This window comes from Perognathus longimembris, chromosome 5, assembly GCF_023159225.1.
Source record: "Perognathus longimembris pacificus isolate PPM17 chromosome 5, ASM2315922v1, whole genome shotgun sequence".
Taxonomy (NCBI): domain Eukaryota; kingdom Metazoa; phylum Chordata; class Mammalia; order Rodentia; family Heteromyidae; genus Perognathus; species Perognathus longimembris.
In genome coordinates, this window is record NC_063165.1 from 20,274,261 (window position 1) to 20,295,914 (window position 21,654).

Below are 21,654 nucleotides of genomic sequence, written 5' to 3' on the forward strand. Positions count from 1 at the left end.
TGATAAATAATTTAAGCTCCTTAACAATAACCCCAATCATGATAAATAGCACTTATATGGCCTCTAGGAAAGGCCAGGCATCCTTCTAATCAGTGGACTGGTTTGTTGGTTGGTTGGTTGGTTGTTGGTTGGTCAGTGGGTTGTTATTATTTAGTTTAGTTTATTTGTTGGGTTTTTATTTTTACATTTTTAAAGGAGAGGAGAGAGAGTGAGAGAGATTGAGAAAGGGAACGAGAGAAGAAGAGAAAGAGACAAAGAGGGGGAGGGAAGGATGGAAGGAAAGAAGGAAGGAAGGAAGAAAGGAAGGAAGAAAGGAAGGAAGAAAGGAAGGAAGGAAGGAGGGAGGGGGGAGGAGGGAGGGAGGAAGGACATAGTCTGAAATATTAGTATCTATCATTCTATATAATTTTGCTTTTGAAGCTTTGAAGCTCTTAATAAAGAACTCCATTATGAACATTCTCATTTTGTACATAAATTGAGTCAATGAGGAATTTAAATCTCTGTTCATGGTCATCTGCTTGATAAGTATTAGGAGAATGTACAAAATCAGTCAGTCATACTCTAATGGTAAATGACCAAGATCCCTGCTCGGGAAATACTCAACTTTCTTCTTATCTGTATAACTTGTATATTTCACAAGAAAACAATATTCCCTCCTGTTATTACCAGGTGGATCTCATCTCTCTCTCTCTCTCTATCTCTCTCTCTCTCTCTTTCTCTGTTTATATGAGTATTTGAATGTGAATACAAATGAAAAAGTGTATTTTTTGAACAACACATCTTGTAATATTACTGGAACCTTATCACTGGCACATTATTACATAGTTAATGAAGATAAGGACATGAAATATTGGCTGTACCTTTAATTTACTTTCCTCATATTTAGCATGAATTTTTATTCACTTTCTTTGTGTTTCTCTGTTTATTTCCAACAAAACTAAACAAGATCAGCACTTTTATAAGGAAGTCCTCTTGTATAATTTTTATTTTTAATTTATTTTGGAATTACTGAGTCTAGAACTCTGGTACTCATTCTAACTAGGCAGGTCCCTTACCACATTAGCTAGGATCCTCAGTCAAATTTTGTTTTAGTAATTCTGGAGAAACCTGAAATTTTTGTAAGAGCCTGGCATCATTTTGCCATCCTTTCATCTGTGCTGTATAAACTAGAATTACAGTCAAACACAACCTTAGCTTGTTGGCTGAGATGGGATTTTGGTAAATATGCTTGAGCTATCCTTGAATTACAAACCTCCTTTCCCACCTCTAGTAGCTATGCTTACAAACTTGACCCTGACTAGAATTTTAATCTATTCTTACGAGATGGACTTACTTCATTGTTAAAAATTTTTTTAAATGTATTATTATAGCACTTCAAACCTTGTTATGGTCTAGAAAACAAACACATAATTGTTTCAGTTTCCAATAACCTGGAAGCAGTAATTCTTCCTCCCTGTTCAACCTAGTCTGTCCCAGTAAGAGGGTGGGGAAAGTCTTCATCACTTCATTCGGTAACTTCGATGGTGGGAGGCATAGGTAAGAGCTTCCTGGTTTTAAGGTTATGATCATGAAAAAGAAACAGAAAGCAGAAGGAGAAGAAGAAAAATATCCTGCAAGTATAGCCAAGATTCTAACAGCACCAGGGAACACAAAATGTAAAACCAATAGTGAGTGTTATTAAATGAAATCAGGAAAGGTTGTCTGGATGGTTGGACCACACACAAATGGCCAAAAGGAACTTGTGGCTGTGCATATTCTGTGTGTTCAGAGATTTTCACTAGAACTTCCACATCACATGAGTATAAAAAAAAATAAAACCTGGCACTATCTGACTTGACCACACAAATTTCACAGCAGTAGCCACAACAATTTTAACCTGAAATGTTGCCTCCGGTGGGGAAACTTTAAAAAATAACAAACTTAATATGAAAGGACATTTCAGAGATGATAATAAGAAATGATATTATTTTCTTAGACAACTTCCACAGACGAAATGTCTTTAAGTATTTCACAATTTAACAGATAAAAAGCAACACACACACACACACACACACACACACACACAGAAACACACTATTATTTCTTAATGCAATAACTAAGCAGGTATCATATCATATGTTCCCCGGAAGAGGAGTTTTTGGTTTTTTTGTTTGTTTTTTGTTTTGCATTCTTTGTGTTTGTTAGTTCATGGGCTTGAACTGAGGATTGCATGCTTTTGTTTAACTTGTTCACTCAGTGCTGCTACTCAACTACTTGAGCCCCTCCTCCACTTCTGGCTTTTTATTAATTAATTGGAGATAAGAGTAGCTAGGATTGTAGGCTGAGCCACTAGTACCCAGCTTAGTCTGTTTATTCTGCACACTAAGCATTCTTCTCGCATTGAGGATTGTGACTGAAATTATTACATATTCAATATCTTTGAGTGAAAAAAAGAGACTAGACATATCTTTCTACATCTATGCAGAGGTCAATACTTGGATTAATTTGACCAAAAGACAATTATAGCTGAAGATTTTACTTAGCTGGTAGTTAGGAAAATAGCATTTAATAAAAAGTGTTCCCGGATTAAATATTGGCTCAAAAATGGGGCTCTGTTAGTTTTTGTATCTCATAAAAATGGTAATGCAACAATTAGCAGGGTCATATTATAAAGCACAGACTTTACTCTGGCTTAATGGATCTAAGGATAAGCATTTATCAGCTAGGAAGGATTTAGCATAAAATGACATGTAAATGAATTGATGACTGATCATAAATTAATTTTAGTGCTGGAGATGTAATAGAGACACAGCAAGATGCCACTTTATCACAGTATTTTATGCTCAGTAGCATGTGAGCAACAACTTAATGTCCTATGTGCAGTTCCTCTTTAACAGCTTGAATAAATTTGAGATTTTTTTTTTACTGTCTTTCAGCAATTTTAAACTAGAGGAATTGGGGAAGATTGAAAATGTGAACACAAATAAATTTGACTATGTGACATAAATTCATTTTTCATTGAATGTTTAAGTGTATATTGATTATATCAGGAGCTGTAATGTGTTATATGAATATGAATTGCTTGTAATTTGTACATAATGTAGCTAAGCTGTTTGTACTTGGTAGTTTTTAACTTTAACTTTCTTTTTTTTTTTTTTTTTTGGCCAGTCCTGGGCCTTAGACTCAGGGCCTGAGCACTGTCCCTGGCTTCTTCCCGCTCAAGGCTAGCACTCTGCCACTTGAGCCACAGCGCCACTTCTGGCCGTTTTCTGTATATGTGGTGCTGGGGAATCGAACCTAGGGCCTCGTGTATCCGAGGCAGGCACTCTTGCCACTAGGCTGTATCCCCAGCCCCTTTAACTTTCATTTTTAATAAAACAATAACTTACATTTTATTTTAAGAATTAGTATTTTTCTTTTCTTCCAAACTATAGCCTCACCTCTGTGTTTGGTAACTATCTAAATATTCAGGTAATCAAAAAGGAAAAATGGTAGCCAATGAAAGGTGAAATCAGTAGACATTATATAAGTCTATGAGAGGAATACTAATATATATCACTTTTATTAATAGATCATAGCCAAATATCTTGAAAAATAATCCTCACAAATATACCCATTGCATATAGTTTGCTGAAGATGTTGAAACATGACTTCTTTTCATGTTCTTGTCCCCTTTGCTGATAGCGAAGATGATACCAATTTCACTCTCTTTTACATGGGCTTACTAAGTACCTCATGGCCTAATTTTACCAAACCTACTGTCCATATCACTTTAATGTCATCTATCTAGCCTCTTTATCATTTTGAAAGGTATAAAAAATACAAAAGACAGATGATTACGGTTTCTGTATTGACCAACAACTGCTTGAGACCGTGACTACCATAGGATTGGCTCTTTCTAGAAAAGGTAAAAAAAAATCCTGCAAAAATTGGGTAAGTGGGGTTTCTAAGGACAGGACAAAAAACAGTCAAAATGGAGGAAAGTCAGAAGACCAGAGCAGAAAAGAAGACTTGTTTGGGGTGTAGCACATGTGCATGAAGCTCCCATATGAATGACTCCCTACCATCAGACATATAAGATTTTCTTTCTCTTATTTTTTTTTTTGCAACACTTAAGATAATTCTCTTAGAAGTTCTTTTTTGGTGATATTGCTGTGATGTGATTTTGGAGCTAAGGAGGCCAAATATATGAGTATTAGAATACACAACAGACAGAGAACCAAACAGACTATGTCTTGACTGATATTAGTGAAGATATAAGAGCAGAACCAACTTTACCTAAATATATTAAGGTAGATCAGTATAGAGAGATGTCACATGCACAAAAAACAAATTATAAACTGCCACAATATAAATCAAAGTATTACAAATACAAACATTTAATTATATCAAAACATTATAAGATATATAACACATAATTGTAATAGAATATTGCACTATGGAATGAAAATTTTGCTTTTGTAAGTTTTAATTTCTTAGTTTGGATTATATCAATGTTTTCTCAAACAATGAGCAAAAACTTACATATTCCTTGTTTAACAAATTCTCTATGAATGTTTGTGAGGACATGTCTTTCATAAGTTACATTATTAAGAAAATTATACACCAAATAAAATCACACAAATAATTACAGTGAATAATGGAAATATTAAATGGATTTGAGTGACTATTGACTTGCTACTGTACAATGACCCTGAAAAAAATATGAAAAGGCATAAGAAATAGTTCATAAACACAACTTCCCATAATTCTATTATTACAAAGGAAAACCTATATATGCAACAAAGAGCAGGATAGGAAAAAACACAACTGTATGCATAGTATTTGAACAACAGAGCAGAGATTGATTCTCTCTAACATAAAATTGAAAGTGAAGTTAAAACAAGTCAGTCGAATATATGAGACACTGCTAGACAGAACTGGTAGCCTTACAGTTTAAGTAATGGGAGATGACAGAGATGTTAGAGAGAGAGACTGTGCTATATGTCAGACACAATGGAGCTCAGCAACCTCAGAGTTAACTGAACGATCTCAGAAACCTGACCCTGCTGGGTATTAGTGGCTCATGCCTGTAATCCTAGCTACTTAGGAGGCTGAGATCTGAGGTGGTTCAAAGCCAGCCTGGGTATGAAAGTCCATTATACTCTTATCTCCAATTATGACCAGCAAACTTGAAGTGACACTGTGGCTCAAAGTGTAGACTAAAAGCCTTTAGCAAAAGAGCTTAGGATCAGGGCTCAGACCCTGAGTTTAAGTCCCCCATCCCCACCCCCCCACCCCCAAAATGGGGCAGGGGGGAAAAGAAAAAGAACTCTGACTCTGACTTTGGATGTACTATTGGTGGGCTAGGTAAGGCTTTAAACTGAGGATGAAATGTATAGGAAGTGGTTCAGAAAGATAATTTAGACAACTGTAAGGAAGCTAGAAGGAACTAGGAAGAAGCGAGTTCGGAGTTTAGGGATGAAGGTGGAGATGAAGAACAAAGAGATAATTGCTTTGGAGAGAGAGGACAGACATTCAGAAAAACAGTTAAGAGTGGTTGGGAGGCATTGGAAGTGAGCTTCGAAAAGTTTAACTATTCTCAGTTTGAGAGTTCTGTTTTTCTGCCCCTCACTGAATAACTTTGATTTGTTTTCCTTATCTACTGTAGCATTATATTGGCAGGCCTAGTGCATGATTTCTTCTCTTGGTCTTTGACTGGGGATTATTAACTGGAAATGATCTCTCTCAGGAGGTTCAGTTGCTATGGCTATCTCAGCCTCCTTCCAGTGGCCTGTGTCAGGGGAATTCATTTGGAAAGTAAAAAGTGTATCTGTGTGCTTTTGGCAAGGAAACCCAAAACTGCTACACTTAATACCCTTGCAGCTTCTCAGATCATCCTGACACTGCCAATTTCTATTTTCTCTGTCCTGAAAATTGAGGAATCTGTGTTACTGTATCTTGGCACCTTGACAAAAATTAAAAGTGCTTCAGGATGACAGACTGCTAACCACACTGTTATTGCTTAAATATTGGAGAAAAAGAAATAATCTATAGCATTTGATTTTCACCTCTTTTATGTAGTGTATGTATGTGTGTGTGTGTGTGTGTGTGTGTTTAGAACAGTTAACATCAATACTTGTTCGTTCATTTTCTAAAAATAAAATTCATTAGTTGGTATTTTATTGTGGTATGAACTTAAGGTACTCTAACTTAAATAATATTCTAATACTAATATCATGAAATAAAATATTTAGTTTCTAGTGTACCTTTGTCTTAGGAAAAAAATATATTTGTCACTACAAAGTCAATGATAAAGTTATTTTTCAGTATCTACAGAGTTCATTATAACTGAAGCTGCAATTATTTCCTTCCATTTCCATGTTGTTTTAGCCAAAAACAAATCTATATTTTGGCTGGTGATATTCTTCAGAAAGATGAATTTTTATGATTAGTATTAGTATTAAGAAAGTTAAACTAAAGTTCTTAAAATAATGAAAACAGGAATATTATTGATCCTCGAAGCTAATACAATTTTATAGAGTATTTTCTTTATATTTTATTTAATACTGTTTATTAGTTTTGTTTATAACTTTTTGTGACTTTATGAGTAATTTATTATTCTAGTGTCTCAAAATAATTCTGCCATTTTATGATATGTAAATATATATCGAATATACAAATATTCATGCAGATTAACAAGAGTGTAACCTAAATTCAAAAGATTCTCATAGTATTCCATCAGCTGAGTCCCTCTGTTTAAGTACACTAAAACCTGTATCAATAAACATTGCACTTTGATAGTTGTAGGAACTTAAAATGTACATAGAAATTCTCTTGGTGAAATTATCTTCTAATAATTACACTATGTCAGACCTGAATCACTTGCAGTATGTTTTGTTCATGTGCTAGGCACAGATACAGATTGAGATAAACTTCATTCTGCACTTAGAATGCTTACCTGAATGATGTTGCAATAAGAGAATTCATGGCAAAAGCTCCAGACAGTGAGGAGTTCTGAGGCAGCATACTTGCGCATGAGTACAGTGTATAAAATAGATGAGATTCTAATATATACAACTTACTAGACAACTACATTTGTTTTTAGGTTCAATGGTAAATGGATGGGGCTCTGCATCTGATGAGGACCGTAACTTTTCTAGTCATAGATCTAGTGTAGGTAGCTCCTCAGATGGTTCCATCTTTGCCAGCGGCAGCTTTGCACAAGCACTGGTGGCAGCAGCAGATAAGGCTGGTTTTAGGCTGGATGGAACCAGCCTTACAAGAACAGGTTGGTAGCCTCCAAGAAAAACACTCTTTGCATGAGAGAATCTTGTGCTCTGGACACTGACTTTTAATCCTCCTGTTCTCTCTCCTCAGTGAGTCTACCTTCAGGGTTCTCTTTAATATGCATGAACATAATTCAGATGTTCTTTTACCAGAATTCTTCAGATGCTACTTTGGCACAACTAAAAACAATGATCAACTTTTATCTTTCTATCTTTTTCTCTTTGTGGCTTTACTGGTTGATTGGAATATGCTTTTTGTTAAGTATATATTACGAGAAAGCCACAACTGAGATTGCTATTAATTTTTCAATAACTTATACTTTGCAAAACCCTCACATAATCAATAGCAATTAAAATGATTCAGCTTTCATCTCCATTTTTTTTTTGCCCCAGTTCTTTCTGCAAGTTCATTTTCTGGGGAAGATACCTCAGCATGGGGTGAATGGGTCTAAGGCTGTCGATCTAACTGTTCGAATGGCTGATGATCTGGTTAATGGTCTGGCTAATATTTTAATACAGTAATGTATTGTTTGTTTGAAAGGATGCTAATTAAAGATACACTTACTGCATTTGCAAGGTTGAATAAAATGTTGAACACATGTATATTATACCTGAGAGTAATTTAATTTTGATTTCTGGGAGTAATTAGTAATAATGTAAAAGGTGAATTATGTCATTTTTCATGTGCTTCTCATTCCACAATAAAGAATCACAAGATTAACTTTAATAATGAATCAGTAATTTGAAACCATTTGTTTTGCTCAAACAATAGCTTTGGCTTGGTGCATGCCCTTATATTTCTATTATGATTCCTATATGCACCCATGAGTAGATATCTATGAATTAAGCCACAGTTCCTTACAAACAAAGTAATAAAATGTTGAATGCATTTTAAAATTACAATGATGTTCAAATTGTAAAGAAAAATGATTTTGACCCTTTGCTAAACTCTCAGTTTATGAAAATGAGTCTTGGAATTGTCTTTGAATTATGTCATCTATATTTCTTTTGAGCTTGCATTAGCTATCTTGAACCAAAAGGATTTCTCAAGCATTGCAGAGGTTTATTTTCATATAGCATCCAAGCTAAAATATGTTGTAATATAACTGTTATTTGAATTTTCTTGCTTTATAAACCGTTAGTCAGAAACATGTTGCCTGAGTGCTTTTTTTGTGGCATCAGCTATAAGCACAGCAGTGAGAAAGTGCAAGAAAACTAATAAATTAGAAGGCATAAGAGCATTTCTTGCATGTATGCTAATAGCTAATAAAGCATTAAGCAATGTCATGTCACATTGGCTTAGGCAATGTAACTACATAGAAAAAATGGTATGAAATGAAAATATGCACAAAAGAATAAATACATACACATCAACTAAGTTGCTCATACCATAATAAACATTGTATTCCACTAATACGTTGTTGAAAATTTATCAGATAACCTTTCCCAAGGATAAATTCTTGTTTATGTTCTAAAGGAAGCTAGCACATTTTATTTTTTCTATGAGAATTTGGAGTCTGTTTTGATACAGACAATACTGACCAGAGAACACCTCTTCTGTTTTGGATTTAAAAGATGATTTTTAATCTACTGTCTTCTTAGGAAGAGAAGAAATACAACATATCAGTGTTTTCTCTACATCTCATTCCCTTTGTTTCCTTCTTAGGAAAAGCCTTTACCTCCTCTCAAAGGCCTCGACCCACCAGCCCGTTTTCTACAGACAGTAACACCAGTGCAGCCCTGAATCAAAGTCAGAGGCCTAGGCCCACTAAAAAACACAAGGGAGGGCGGACAGACCCACAGCCAGCGTTGCCTCATCGAAGGGAAGGGATGGCAGATGGTAGGTTTCTTTTCTTTTATTCTGTACCATTACACTAAGGGTTGATATTTATTTCGATGTGTGAATCTTGTGACTATAGTCATTCTGCCTATAAGAAATGGTCAGTAGATGTATTTTTCCTATTAGAATGCAGATTGCAAATATTTTCCATTTGGGGGAGCATATGGTCTCTCAGTTGTACAAGTGTTGAATGAATACAGATCTAGGAAAAAAATTAGAAAATGTATATGGTTGATTTCCAGTACATCTTTATTGACACAATGGGCAGTGGCTGATTTCCTCTATAAACCACAGTTTGTTCATCTACATCAATTCTTTTCTTTATCTCTAGCATCTAATATTTTAGTATTTATTTAAACAATGTTAAATTACACTAAGCAAAGCAAGCCAGACCCAAAGAAATATAGGCTCTATGGTTTCCCTTATTTGTAATAACTAAAATATGTCTAGGCTATTCTTAGCAGTGGATCACAATAGGTCAATACCTATGAGCATATTATGATATAAAATGATGCTTATCAAAATGAACTCCAAGAAATGGAAACAAGAGATTTTTTTTTTAGTGTACTGTTTGCAGGGTTTTTTTGTTTGTATGTTTAGTTCCCCTCTATACTTTGATTTGTCCCATTGTCACTGAATCACAGAAATGGTGGGACAAAGGGCAACTAAGGCAACATCTACACAACTTTACAACTTGTGAAGAAGTTGAGTTGAGGAAGTTGGAGAAAATGAAGGTAAAGGTGATTTCCAGAGGGGTTGTAGCTTCATAAGTTAGGTAATGAGTACATTTCATTTTTAACGGTGTCACCCCCTCCTTCATTTTCTACCCTCTCATCCCCACTCTCCCCCAATTTGCTTGTTTCCAAAATGTTTTCTAGTGAGTATTACTGCTGAATTGGTTCACCCTTTGTCCCACCATTTCTGTGCTTCCCCCTTTGCTCCCCAAGTCAGATAAACTTATATACAAGACAAAGAATACTGAAACCAAAAACAGAGACAAAAGGGAATAAGCCAAAGGGGGAGGGGGGACTTCAAGCAATACAATTAAAAAAAACCACACACACACACAACACAAAACAAAACTTCTTTTTCGATTTCTTTTAAAGTATGAATGACATATTTATCTTGAAACTTTAATCCAAAATTATGTAGCTTATTTTAAATGCCTCTATAAATCCTAAATGCAAATTTATTCTACCTCTTCAGGACTATTCTTTCTACTTAAAGCATACAAACCTTATCCTAAGATTGTTCTGTTAAATGTCCAAAGGCTGATGAATATAGATAGCTAAGCTGAATGTTAGAACCATTTAGTGTCTTGAAATATATTCTGAAGATTCTGATTTTGTTGTTTTGGGGTAAAACTCAGTTATGGGTAATTTAGTTGTTCTAGGTGAAATTTAGTTATGAGAAAGTGCAATGCATATTCTGGCTTAGAAAAGTTCTGACTTGGTCCTGAGACCTCAGATTTCTAAGTATGGAAGTGTAGGGCAGAGTGAAGCTGAGTTGGAATAAAAGAAAGTCTTTTTCATGACTTGTTTTTGTGGTGGGTTAAACATGTTTGTTCTAAAAGCTTTCATGTTGACTAAAGATTCCTGCTTACTTTATTTCCTTTTGAATTGTTTCTATGTAATATGAAGGTTATAGGTTCAAATGAGGTATCATTCTCTATAAAGGAATGCCTTGTGGTGAACAATTAATTATTCTGCCCAATATTTTTCTGCCTTAGATGTGCTGAAAACTAGGATTGTGCACATAAGGCAATTTGTAGCGTTGTTCTTATTCTCACTAAAAAATAGAATTGCCTTTCACTAATGTAGAAATACTGATACAACAATTAATAATTATTACTGCTCTAATATTACAGCAAGAAAAAAATAGCTGTGTATTTCCCCTTTTTGCCCAGAAATATTTGAAGGCCATGACTAGCATTGGTGGCTACAATACATAAACCAACAAAATAAAGACTCTTATTATAATACATTTTCATACGACTTTCTCCTACATCCACATAAAGTAATCCACCCCTAGTTGAAAGCATAATCAATATGTTGCTCTTTCTAAAAATCAAATAGGACCCTAGATTTTCAGACATCTAACATGCCAGCATTCTATGCTTATGTATTTTCTGTTATTATTTAGTCCATTATAGAAGTAGTGATATGGAGAAGAAATTTAAGATCACATTTTTCCCAAGTGTTTGATCCACAAACACTTTGATAATGACATAAAGGCAATTATTTTTTTATAGCACTCTACAAAATACTCTCAACAAGAGCATTTTACAGCAATAGTAGGACATTTATGACATGGGAATCATTTTGTAGCATCTTCATGTAAAATAAAATGTTCTTCTTAGGAAGGTTGTTGCTGAGTAGTATTTATTGTATTAGAAACTTCACACTAAGAGTTTGCATTAGAGATTTTACAATAGTGTTTTATGATTTTATTAATTATGGTAATTATTGCTAGATGCTTTACCAAACAATCTCTTACCTTTAGTATCTTTGTATAATAAAAATTTACTTTGTCATTGTCATGATGATCTATCAAAATCAGGCAGCTTTCTTCTCAGAAATCTTGTAAGTCTCTAGGACTCTTTAGTAGAGGATGTTTTTCAAGATTGTAACTTTGTGGTTTCTGTGTGATAGGCAGACAGAGGGTGATTGGTCATTGGAGGTTCTAATAGCAAGTGGCACATGTCCCTTCTCACATATTGGTAGAGCTCTGGTTGTTGCTATCTAACTTCTGAGTTACAAAAATAGTCTCTCCCGGGCTGGGGATATAGCCTAGTGGCAAGAGTGCCTGCCTCGGATACACGAGGCCCTAGGTTCAATTCCCCAGCACCACATATACAGAAAACGGCCAGAAGCGGCGCTGTGGCTCAAGTGGCAGAGTGCTAGCCTTGAGCACAAAGAAGCCAGGGACAGTGCTCAGGCCCTGAGTCCAAGGCCCAGGACTGGCCAAAAAAAAAAAAAAAAAAAAAAAAAAAAAAAAAAAAAAAAAATAGTCTCTCTGTTTCCACTGAGAAAAATATCGAAAATAATGCACAGTGGGAATTCACCCTCTTTCTCAAAGGACATTCAATACTCACACTCACTTAAGGAAGTACTTCTGTGGAGCTTTTTTTTTTTTTTTTTTTTCCTTTTAAATCAATTGTGAAGTTTGAATCCTCAGGGCCTGGGTGCTGTCCCAGAGCTTTTTCACTCAAGGATAGCATTTTACCACATTGAGTGGGGGCACTTCTTTTTTCTTATCTTAAGCAGAGATTGCTGGAAGTAAATATAACTATTTATATGATAAACAATTATTATGTAACCAATACACTGAAGAATGTTGACCAAAGAAGACAGATCCTATATTGGTATAATGGTACATCCTATAATTTCAGCTACCTGCAAAGGTAAAAGGTAGCATGATCCCCTCTCAACAAAGAGTATATGTAAACTCAGATATTCTCTGAGAGGCTGAAGTAGAAATACTGTGGCCAGAGGCCAGTTCTGAGTAAACCAACATAATCATAATTGGAAAATAAGCTAAAGCATAAAAGACCGTAGTTGTCAATGAAGTGGTAAACTATTACCTAGACCGCATGCCTAAGTTCAAACCTCAGGAATAAATAGATTTATAAAAAAACATTTAGATAGACAGACAGATAGATAAGTATGAGTCCCTACCAATCAATGTTTACTCTAGACCATCTCCTTCAATCCTGTTCTCTCTTGCCCTAGTTCATAGTACTTAATTCAGAGAAACAGCTCTTTATTTGCTATGCAACATGCTAACTCTCAAATTTGAGGAAACAGGATTAATTAACTACTTTATTCAAATATTTATTTGGCACATAGTATAGTAGATGGTATTCCTTGGTCTCCTGCTGTTTACATTGATATATATATATGTATATATATATGCATATATATATGTATGTATGTATATTATTACCCTGGATTAAAAAATGTATAGGAAGTTCAGAAGCATATGGGTAAGGAAGATGTATGTTTAATAAAGGTTTTAGGGGAAACATAACTATCAAGGTAACATTTGAGAAAAAGAATGCAATAACATTAGTAAATGAAGAACACTTATACACAAGAAAAAGTATTGTAGGAAATGAGAGCAGCAAGTAAACTTCTGTACTTAGTTGATGAGAAGGATTGGGAATCATGTGACTCAAGAAAAGAGCAACAAATGAAACATGATGTCTGGCAAGCAAAAAGAATCAATGTCATAGGACTTTTAATTTACCTTGATTGCATTGACTTTGATACTGGGTGAATATGTGCAGTTATATGCATTTTAGACACAGGATTGGTGTTATGTTAAACTGAAAGCTCCCTCTGGCTATTATGTTTCAGTACACTAAAAGGGTCAAGGGTAGAAAAATGGAGATTGTAGAAGTAGTTTAAAGAATTGATGATGGTGATTCTCTAAATAGTAGAAGCCGGAAGAAAAGATGTATTCTAGAAGTGAGGCTGTCAGGGTCTGTTGAGAGTAATGTAGGCTGTCAAGCAATCTCAAGGTTATGTCATAGTTTGTTGAACTTGTGGAATGGATTGTTACTAATTGAGAAGAAGAACAAAGTGGTTGGAGAAGCATATCTTACACAGGATAACCTATAGCTTAGTTTTAATGCGAGGACATTTGAGAGTCTTTCTAACCACACAAATGGAACTACCCAGTGGACATTGGGCTCTATGAATCTGGAGTTCAGAGGAGAGATCCAAGCTGCAGATGCTTAAGTTCTTTCTGGCCCCATGTTCTTCTTTATATATGGAGGATAATATTATTACTTGTCTCATGGGATATGTTCCTCAGTAGGTGAATCCTCAGTAGTAGGATAATAAGATACTATTCGGTGAATGGACTTACTCAAAATGAAATCACAATGGAATTGAATAACAAATTTAATTTAAGTGAATGTATTTGATTACCTGCTTTTATTTTTTTCCACAATCATTTGTAATTCCATCTCTTTTTCCAATTTGTTTATTTCAATGTTCATGCAATGTCCTTTCTTCTTAGAAGTTAAACCCTCCGAGGATATTACTTAATTATGAAGCTGAATAAATTCAAGTTGAATTAAATAGTCATCAGAATTTTAGCTGGCATAAGCAGATGCTGTTTGGGCCATTTTAGATATTATACTGCTCTGATGGAGAGAATACAAATCAGTGGCAAGATATGACAGTTTGGAAGCATTTTTTCCTCACTGTTGAACCTCTCTAGGTCAAATAATTCAAATAAAATAATTACTTTGCATTTATAATAACACACAGAAAAAGAAGTCAGTATTGAAAGGAAACATCAACCTCATTGGATTATTCAAAAATTGCATATAACTCCTTATGATATTAGCTCTTTATTTTGAAAGAAATGTTCCAAGTATTCTACCAGACACAGACCATGTTCTCTTTAATAATTAATAATTCATGATCTTAACTGAAGACATACTTAACAACCAGGGATGCTGTTCCACTGCTGTACCACCCACCACATTCCCATAGCACATGCTCAGAAGGTCACCATTGCTAGTACACGATGCTATCATTTTGCTCATAAGAAATTATGAAGCTTTTAAGTAATTTCTTACAAGAAGTTTTGCCTTTCATTAAGGAAGCTATCTTATGTATATAAATGTTATATTTTCCCTTTTAGATGTCACAAACAGAATATTATTAGAAGCAAGAACACAGTACAAAAATGTTGTGGAAATAATTGCCTATGTTAAATATAAAATATTTTATTAATGAAACAAATGTACACAATGTATGATAGGTTGGTCTTATAAATACATAATATAATAACTTTCTCTGAGGATAAAAGGAATTTGTAACAGCACTTGTGTAAAAAATATAGGGAAATTTGAAGTCTTCAGTGAACTAATGCAGAACTCAATCGTTGAAGGAAATGTGATTTCATAATTGAAGGAATTAAAAATATAAGGTTGGTGATGTAAGGAGAAAAATGAAAGAATAACATGAAAAATTAGCTAATACCTGAACTTTTCATTTAGTCACTGGTGACATTTTATTCAAAACTTTTCTGAGACATTATCTGTTCCACTGCATTTCAGATTTTCCTTATACACTGCTTTCTGTGTAATACAACAGTGTTGTACACTGAACATTAAATATCACTTATTAAAATTGCTGCATTGGAAGATTATAATGTATTAGTTGTAATTCATTAGCTAACTCATGAAACGAATAGCCAAAATTGGTTGACAGGGAAAATGTTAATTGTATTTATTAAATATTAGCTTAACCCTTTGACTATTTCTAAATGTGCCACGGACAGGGTAAAAGCAATCATTCGTTGCATATGATATGGCATGTAGCTGTTAATTTCCCAAGGGTGATATTTCTTGTAGAGATTGGCAGAAGAGCTTTGCTTCTTCCTAGGAAATTTTACTAGCACAGATGGTAGAATTTCTAGTGGTCTTATTTTTTTATTATATTATTTCTACTTTGAAGAGGCAACATTAAGCAGAGGATTGAATATGAACTATAATAAGATTCCCTTTCACCTTGAAGGTTAGCCCCAGTGTGCAATTGAAAACAATTTCCACGGTTAACAGTTGAATAAGACCAGTCAATTTTCTTTCAGCGATGATGAAATGAGAAGACAGCAGAGAGATCAATAAAATGCATTTTGGATAAGCATGACTGACTTATTTTGCACAAAATTCTTATGCATGGGGATATTTGTATGAGGGCAAGGTCTATTTTTTTCAGCTTGAACTAAAATCTGTATTTTTTTAATTAAATTTTAGTTCATTCTAAATATTATTCAAAATTTTTAGATCTTCCACCTCCACCAGATCCCCCACCAGGTCAGGGTTTAAGGCAACAAATAGGCCCGAACCAGCTCACTGGTAATGTGGAAAAGTCAACAGAGAGGAAAGGAAGCTCTCTAGAGAGACAACATGCATCCAGCTTAGAAGACACAAAGAGCTCACTGGATTGTCCAGCTAAAACCTCCCTAGAGTGGCAGCGACAAACCCAAGAATGGATAAACTCCACAGACCGCCAAGAAGAGACACGGAAAGCCTCACACAAACAAGGTGTTGGATCAGGTGTGTTCTACACAGTCCCAAGAAAGTGTGGCCTGTTACCATTTTTTCCCTACCAGGTATTTTAGAAATAGCATGGTTTAAGGGCATCTGAAAGACATTTGCCTTAAATCAGTAATTAACTTTGTTTTTCTTCAGCAAAGTTCACTATCTTAAGCATGATACCAGTAGAGATTGTTCCTCAAGTTAAGGTCCTTGAGCCTAAGAGATGTCTAAACATCATCTACCATGCTCAGAAGACAAGTAGAAATTTTTTTTATCTTCTGATTATAATAATATTTTAAGACCACTATATTTCTTCTTTGGTGTCATTTTCATCACAGTCTTCAGCCAGTTTGTGAAATGAAGTAACACATGAAGGTTGAGGGAAACTCACTTTAGTCTAATAAATGAGTTCATTAAAATTATCAGTTGCAAGCTTGGTACCAATGGCTCACGCCTATAATCCAAGCTGATTAGGAGACAGAGATCTAAAGATCTTGGTTTGAAGCCAGCAATGAAGAGAAGTCCTAGAGACTCATATCTCCAGTAAATTATTTAGAAAACACTGGATATGGAGTTGTGGCTCAAGTGGTCGAGTGCTGGTCTTGAGCACAAAGAGGCTCAGGAAAGCACCCAGGCCCTGAGGTCAAGCCCCCTGGACCAGCTTTTTTTTTTTTTTTTTTTTTTTTTTAATGATTAGTTGCAAGTAGAAAAGCTTGAATAGGCTCAAACTTTCTTCAACTGAATAAATGTAATTTATAGTAAACCCTTGGATAGAAAATGTTCTTGTTCTTGTAAGAACCAAGCTTCTTGGAAATACCACATATAAATTTCACAATTTTTGGTTAGATATTATGTAGGGGAGGTATTCTGTTAGAGAAAAGGGGTTCGGGGACTTCGTATTAGCATTTAATGGGAATCAATGCACATATGCATAGAATCACACAATTTTCAAAGCTTTTCTTATTAGTCATTCAGGTTTGATTTTACCTAGATATACTAGATATGTCCTCTCCCCATGCTTTTTTTCCTCCAGAATTCCATTTTGTAACAATATGGTATAAGTTTTTGAAATATTTAATTAATTTCTGTAGGGGCTAGAAGATGACAGTTTCAATATTTTATATGATGAAATATTTAGGAACACTAAATTATTCAAGCTGTAAAAGAAAAAAAATTATGTCAACTCCATCATTACAGACTATCTTGGAGACATAGTCAATTCTCTTACTTTTAAATTTTATTTTGTCATCAGTTTATTTACTAATCATTTAGACCTAGGAATAAAGTAGGGGGTACTTCAAGAAGGAGGTGGGAGATACAAGACAAAATGAAGGAAAGAATAAAGAAAGGAAGAGAAGGAGGAACGAAGGGAGGAAGGGAAGGAAGGAGAAAGGGAGGGAAGAAATCAGGGAAGGGAAGGGAATGAAAAAAAACTAATGAAGTCTTTATTATTTGCAGTATATATCAGGAGTCATTTGTGGAGATGGCAAAGCAATATATAAGTAGAATATTAACAATATATTAATATGTTTTTAGCTTTATGAAACACATAATCTTTCAAATAATGTTGCCATCTTTCAAAAATTGAAAATTTAAGTAACTTATTTAAGTAACTAATATGTAGTCTTGTCTCTAAATTGATCACAAAAATATTGCACCATTTATACTGAAGCAAAACCATGTCATTGTTGTTTTTCCTATCTTAATGAGAAAATTAAATTGGAGACTCTCTGGACTCCAGAAATGGCTCTCAGATATACTTTTGGCTAAGCAAACTATGGTTCCTTGTATACAAGCTCTCTTTTTTAATGAGTTAAAACTTGGTAGTTAATATGTTGTATACTTACCCCAAGATTTATTTTAATTAAATACATTAGATTCTCTTGTAGGAAATGTTGCTTGCACGTGGAAGTTCTTTTCATATCTGGATCTGATTTTACCTCCTATTTCTAATTTTTTTTGAAGAATGAAATAATAAAATCATGTGTTCTGAGCTTAATATGTCAAGAGTTCAGTTGGCGTTTTGCCACCATGTTGCAGTTCACCTTAATCCTTTCTGTTTTTTCTTTTGATTAGAGGAGGCTTTGGTGCCCTACAGCAAGCCCAACTTCCCATCTCCAGGAGGCCACAGCTCATCTGGAACATCCTCTTCTAAAGGTTCTACTGGACCACGGAAACCTGAAGTGTTGAGGGCAGGCCACCAGCGCAATGCTAGCGATATTCTCGACATAGGATACATGGGCTCAAACAGTCAAGGACAGTTTACAGGTGAATTATGTAAGTGCATTAGGTCACTTGGAGGCTTAACAGACCATTACTGATTTGGAAAGGCTATTCCATTCATAACCTTGCAATATTGTACCTTTTTTGGAATAATAGAACATAATAATAGACTATTAATACTTTGTGAAGGCTTGCTCATAAATTAGATAACTGCTATCTATAATAGTAAATGACTAATATTGCAATGATACTGCAAATTGACAGGCTGCATGCATTGTTTTCATATAGGTAGCCTACATTCGTCTTTTTCTTAGATTGAATATCATCCCTTTGGTTATTTTCTTGTTCTTTTTAACTGAAGCGCAGTAAAGAGTTACTACTATATTTTCCTCTATGTAGTATTGCTTTTGTTTGTTTTCATTGTGAGGATTAAATCTATGTGTATGTGTACTAGTCCTGAGGCTTGAACATAGGGCCTGGATCCTGTCCCTTAGCTATTTTTGCTCAGGGATGGTACTCTACTACTTGAACCACACCTGAACTCTGACTTTCTTTTGGTTAGTTTTGAGATAATAATACTTCAGACTTGTTTGACCTGGCTGGTATTTAACCTTGATCCTCATATCTCAGTCTCCTGAGTAGTTAGGTTTATAGGTGTGATCCACTGGTGCCCAAAAAGGATTAAAGTTTGACCTAGGACACACTAAACAGATGTATAATCATTGAGCTGCAGCCCCCTCGTTGCTTTAGAGAACACTGGTGGCAATTCCTCTTGCTCTAGTTGCTCCTCATTTGTTTATTTTCAAAATTTGAGAGTCAACCTTGAAAAGTTGATCTTTGGTTTTGTTTTCAAATATGTTGTTTGTAAATGACATATTCTAAATATAATCATTCTGTAATGATATACTCTATCAATAAATTTATTTTTTGAGTTGATTCCTATCATTGGTAGTGAGTATAACATTTTCTAAATATGAAATAGTAGGCAATAAAGAAAGATACAATGTTTGAAGCAAATCAGAATAAAGAAATGGAATTCTTAGTTTTAATTCTACCTGGAAATATACCCATTTCCCTATTCCATGATATCATTATTGTTACTTAATATTTGTGGAAGCTTCTTTGAATTCAGCTTAAGAACACTACAGAGAGGATAGCCCTAGGTACTAATATTCACAACCCCTGCACTGATTTTACAGTATGAGAAAGCAATCTGCTTTCCTAATCTGCTCCCTATTTTTAAAGGGTAGTGTAGGATTATGTTCATATCATAGACTACTTAGGGCATTTTAATAAAAAATGTAAAGAGAAAATATCCCGTTAAATTATACAATTCTTTATGAGTGTGAATTATTGTTGGTTATTACTAGCCAGATTACTAACATATTTTATAGTTTTTATTTTGATTCACATCTTTTGAGATTTTTTCTCTAATGTTACTTCTGAAATATTTGTAGACTCATAAAGAATGCAAGGAAAGTGCTTCTTTTTCTTTCTCTGTTTCCAAATAATATTGTGCAAAATTTATCTGATAACTTTATCTTCATTTGCTATCTGATTGCTTTGAATTTGGTGAATATGAACTTTAATTCTGAATTTTGCTATTTATCTCTTTTTAGAGTAACTGAGAGGAGACATTCAAAGCTGCTCTGAAGGACCATCAGGTCTGAACTCATGGAAGTGATTACACTACACAGTGCAATGAACAATTTCTTTTATTTATGTACTATTAAGAGAATTGTAAATGCAATGTAAAGACACACAGCCACACATCTCCCACAGATATTTGACTTATGTTCTCCTAAGTACACCACCCACCTTAACTCTTTCTTGTCAGGAGTATATTAAAAAGAAAGAAAAGAAAACTCGCCCTCCAGGATCAAAAGGATTTCCTCTGTATATAATTTCTTTTGTGCATTGCTATGCAAGCTCACTCTTTTTAGCTCTGTTCATATTATTGTCTGTTATTATTGGTCTCTTGTACTATATGTGAATTAATAGGCTGTGGTGCCATATATTAACTTTTAATTGTGTAACTTTTTTGTTAAGATTTTGCACTGCAATTTTATTTGGTGAAAAGCACAAATCTCTACTCCTCATGACATGAAGAAAAGATTGAATGTGAAGGGAGTTTCTGTACTGTAAGCTAGGTTGGATGAAGCTGGTGTAACCAATCATGTTAGATGGTTTTTGGTTGGGGTTTAGAATAGGAAAATGCCAAGGAATGATAGTGTTGGCAAAGTCTGCTTAAAACACCAAAACTGAGTCAAGTTAAAAAACAGAAAGATGGTTAAAAGATGATAAAAAGCAGGGGTCAGGAGAAGAAAATTGAAGTCTTTCCACAACATATGCATTGAAATATGCAGGTAGCAAAGATGTACTAAACTTGCTTTAAAAAAAAAAGATAATTAAAATTTTATTTAGAATCAACTTCACCTGTCATTGAAATTGGCCCATCAGACAATTACAAGCAAATGGAAATTAAGGTTTTTCACAAGAGCTGCATTTATATTACAATTTTTTAAAGAGTATTTTTCTGAATTAGCATAATTAATCTTTCCAACTCATTAAGTCAGAATATAACATGAAGTTCCCCCAAGGAAATAAACAAAATGAACTCTAGAGTATCTAGCAACTAGGTAAAGAAGCAATTTATTATTAGGACATACTCAAGCTGCTTTCAAATACAAACTCTATTGTAATGTCTCATTTCATCTTTCTAATGCATGTAGGCATCACTCAAATTCAAACACTTTTTAAAAAACAATGCAGTCTTTCTACAGTCTGTGATCCGCTCTCAATTCAAGAGTGAAGTTGGTGCCACCAAATAGCCAGCCAAAAGTCCATGCTAAAGAGCAGTATTCAGAGTATGTTCCGTTCACAGTAATTAGATTTATTAAAAAATAATAATACTTTATGGTACATCTTCAGAAATTGGCTACCAAAATCTCTTTGACCCATCCCATCTTGACTTGAGTACATTGAAAAGGGGAATAAAAGGAGAAAAATGCATGTTTATACACTTTTTAAATAAAACCAAATCTTGTAAGTGGACATTAATGAACAGTGTCCTGCCTCATTTGTTTTCACAACTCTAAGAAGTTCCTGAAGTTCTATCATGTAGGAATGCTTAAAAGAAGCATGACTTGAAATGTGTGTCAACTACTGTACATGTATAATCAGCAAAGTAGAAGATACCTTTCCTGAAATTTCCATATGCCACACTTCCTTCCCCATGTGCTACTTACACAATTCTGAATTCTACTTTTGCCTTTATTTTTTTA

At 34.4% G+C, this 21,654-nt stretch overlaps 1 protein-coding gene across 12 annotated transcripts in view; it reads left to right on the forward strand.

Moving 5' to 3' along the window:
- The window catches only part of Robo2 (roundabout guidance receptor 2), a 516,317-nt gene extending 494,960 nt beyond the window's left edge, over positions 1–21,357 (forward strand). For 3 of the 12 annotated variants that reach the window (XM_048346411.1, XM_048346413.1, XM_048346414.1), the window contains 5 exons: positions 7,067–7,249; positions 8,914–9,087; positions 15,893–16,165; positions 18,224–18,424; positions 19,990–21,357. In XM_048346411.1, coding sequence (XP_048202368.1) covers positions 7,067–7,249; positions 8,914–9,087; positions 15,893–16,165; positions 18,224–18,424; positions 19,990–19,991 — 833 coding nt within the window. In that variant the 3' untranslated portion in view covers positions 19,992–21,357. The remainder of the gene's footprint in view (positions 1–7,066; positions 7,250–8,913; positions 9,088–15,892; positions 16,166–18,223; positions 18,425–19,989) is intronic. The other 9 variants (XM_048346423.1, XM_048346415.1, XM_048346416.1 and 6 more) reach the window with 5 other exon arrangements.
- Positions 21,358–21,654: the final 297 nt, after the last annotated feature.